This window comes from Saprolegnia parasitica, assembly GCF_000151545.1.
Source record: "Saprolegnia parasitica CBS 223.65 unplaced genomic scaffold supercont2.136, whole genome shotgun sequence".
NCBI lineage: Eukaryota > Oomycota > Saprolegniomycetes > Saprolegniales > Saprolegniaceae > Saprolegnia > Saprolegnia parasitica.
This window is the reverse complement of record NW_012156530.1, coordinates 35-1,658: the sequence shown is the minus strand read 5'-3', so window position 1 is coordinate 1,658 and position 1,624 is coordinate 35. Positions and strand designations below refer to the sequence as shown.

The 1,624-nt window shown below is 57.1% G+C and overlaps 1 protein-coding gene across 1 annotated transcript in view; it reads right to left on the bottom strand.

Moving 5' to 3' along the window:
* Nucleotides 1-694, bottom strand: part of SPRG_21441 (hypothetical protein) — a gene marked incomplete at both ends in the record, with an annotated part of 3,209 nt that extends 2,515 nt beyond the window's left edge. The window contains 2 exons of the mRNA XM_012353821.1: nucleotides 42-421; nucleotides 464-694. Coding sequence (XP_012209211.1) covers nucleotides 42-421; nucleotides 464-694 — 611 coding nt within the window. The remainder of the gene's footprint in view (nucleotides 1-41; nucleotides 422-463) is intronic.
* Nucleotides 695-1,624: the final 930 nt, after the last annotated feature.

The following is a 1,624-nucleotide window of genomic DNA, read 5'->3' as shown; positions in this document are numbered from 1 at the left end:
ATGAGAAGGAGATGCGGCCGAGGATGTGTGAGAGGTCGGACCTCGCCGTCGTGCGCGGTCGCCAGCGACGTCGGTCGAGCCGGTTCCACTCGACATGGGTCGCGCTCGTCGTGAACGCGCAGAGTGTTTGCACGGGCTTTTGCGGCGTGCGAATGTCCCAGAGATGCGTCTTCGTGTCGGCCGAGCACGTCGCGAGGATCGTGGGCTCGGACGGCGACCACGCGACGTCGCTCACGGGCCGTGTGTGGGCGCGCAGCGTCGCAATGAGAGGCTGGTGGCTCGAGAGGACGCCCTGGAAGCCGTTGTTCGTGTTGTTGTGGTCAATGTTCCAGAGCAGCGTGTTGTGGTTCGACGTCGAGGCCACGAGTCCCTTATAGAGCACGTGCGGGTTGCACTTGACGACCGTCACGTCCCATTTGGTCTACGCTACGCATGAGCCACGCGCTGATAGAGTATGTACTACCTGATGATGCAGCGTGCGCGACGGCTGGTACGGCGACTCGAGGTCGATGACGTAAAGGCCTTTCCGAGCGGCGAGGACCGCGACGCTGCCCGTGGCATCGACCGAGAGCGTGCTCGCGTTCACCTCGATCTTGACGTTGAGATCGTTGTGGATCGTCGAGTCAGTCCACGTCGTCGACTGCGAGCTCGAGCTGCGGCTTAAATGGGGCGGCTTCTCCCCGAGCAGCATCATCCTCGCCCAAGGCTGCCGTCGAAATGGCACGTCAAAGGCCATTGGCCAAAAATCGAACAACCAACGCACCAATCCAAGGTCGCCATTCTCGACACTGCGGCTAAGCTGGACCGCAGATCGCAATGAGATTTGAACGCTTCAACAACAAGACGTGGCGCTGTCGTAAGCTAGTACAAAAGAGGAATATAAGATGGAAACACTGCGTACAAATGAGGAAAGCAGTGGGTGAGCCTGGCCCGATGCACAAGCCAACAGCAGTACAGTGTAAACCAGCCTCCTTTGCCAGCTTGCGCTCAATTCGATATCGTTCAACAGCAGTGCTGAATCGGCTTTAACCGCTCCGGATGAGCCCGCGGACGAATATACGCATGCACGCAGACTCAGCACGCGCCACGGCCATGCGTTAGCAGAACATAGAACACAGAGGGTTGTTGGAATGGTGTGCCCTTGTAGAGTCAAAGACATCAGCGCCGAGGAGCCTTAAGGTGTCCGCCCCCGCTTAACCATCCAGACAACAGACAACATTTGACCGTGATGAGGACAATAGATGACGCTAGTAGAACGGAAGGACTCGCCGAGCCGCGAGCTTGAATCTGCGCAATTGCAAACTGTCGACACAATCCTGCCTTCTTGATCGTACCCTAGGACTCATAAGTAGTATCGCAAGATCGCGCTGAGGTTAGAATAAACACGTACAGGAAGTCGGAATGAGGGCAGTCGGAATGGTGGAGAATATTGTCAGCGAACGTCCGAACAACCATGTGCCAGGTGCGCCTTTTGCACGATGAGGTGCGCTTTGTGCCCACCCAAGGATTTTTCCGTTTCATCTGGCATATTATCCGGCAGCCGGATACCCCCTTCGCGCCTCGATGCGCGCGTGTGATTGGTGGAAATTGCATTTTCGAATCGGCCAGTCGGAAGCGAGACCAA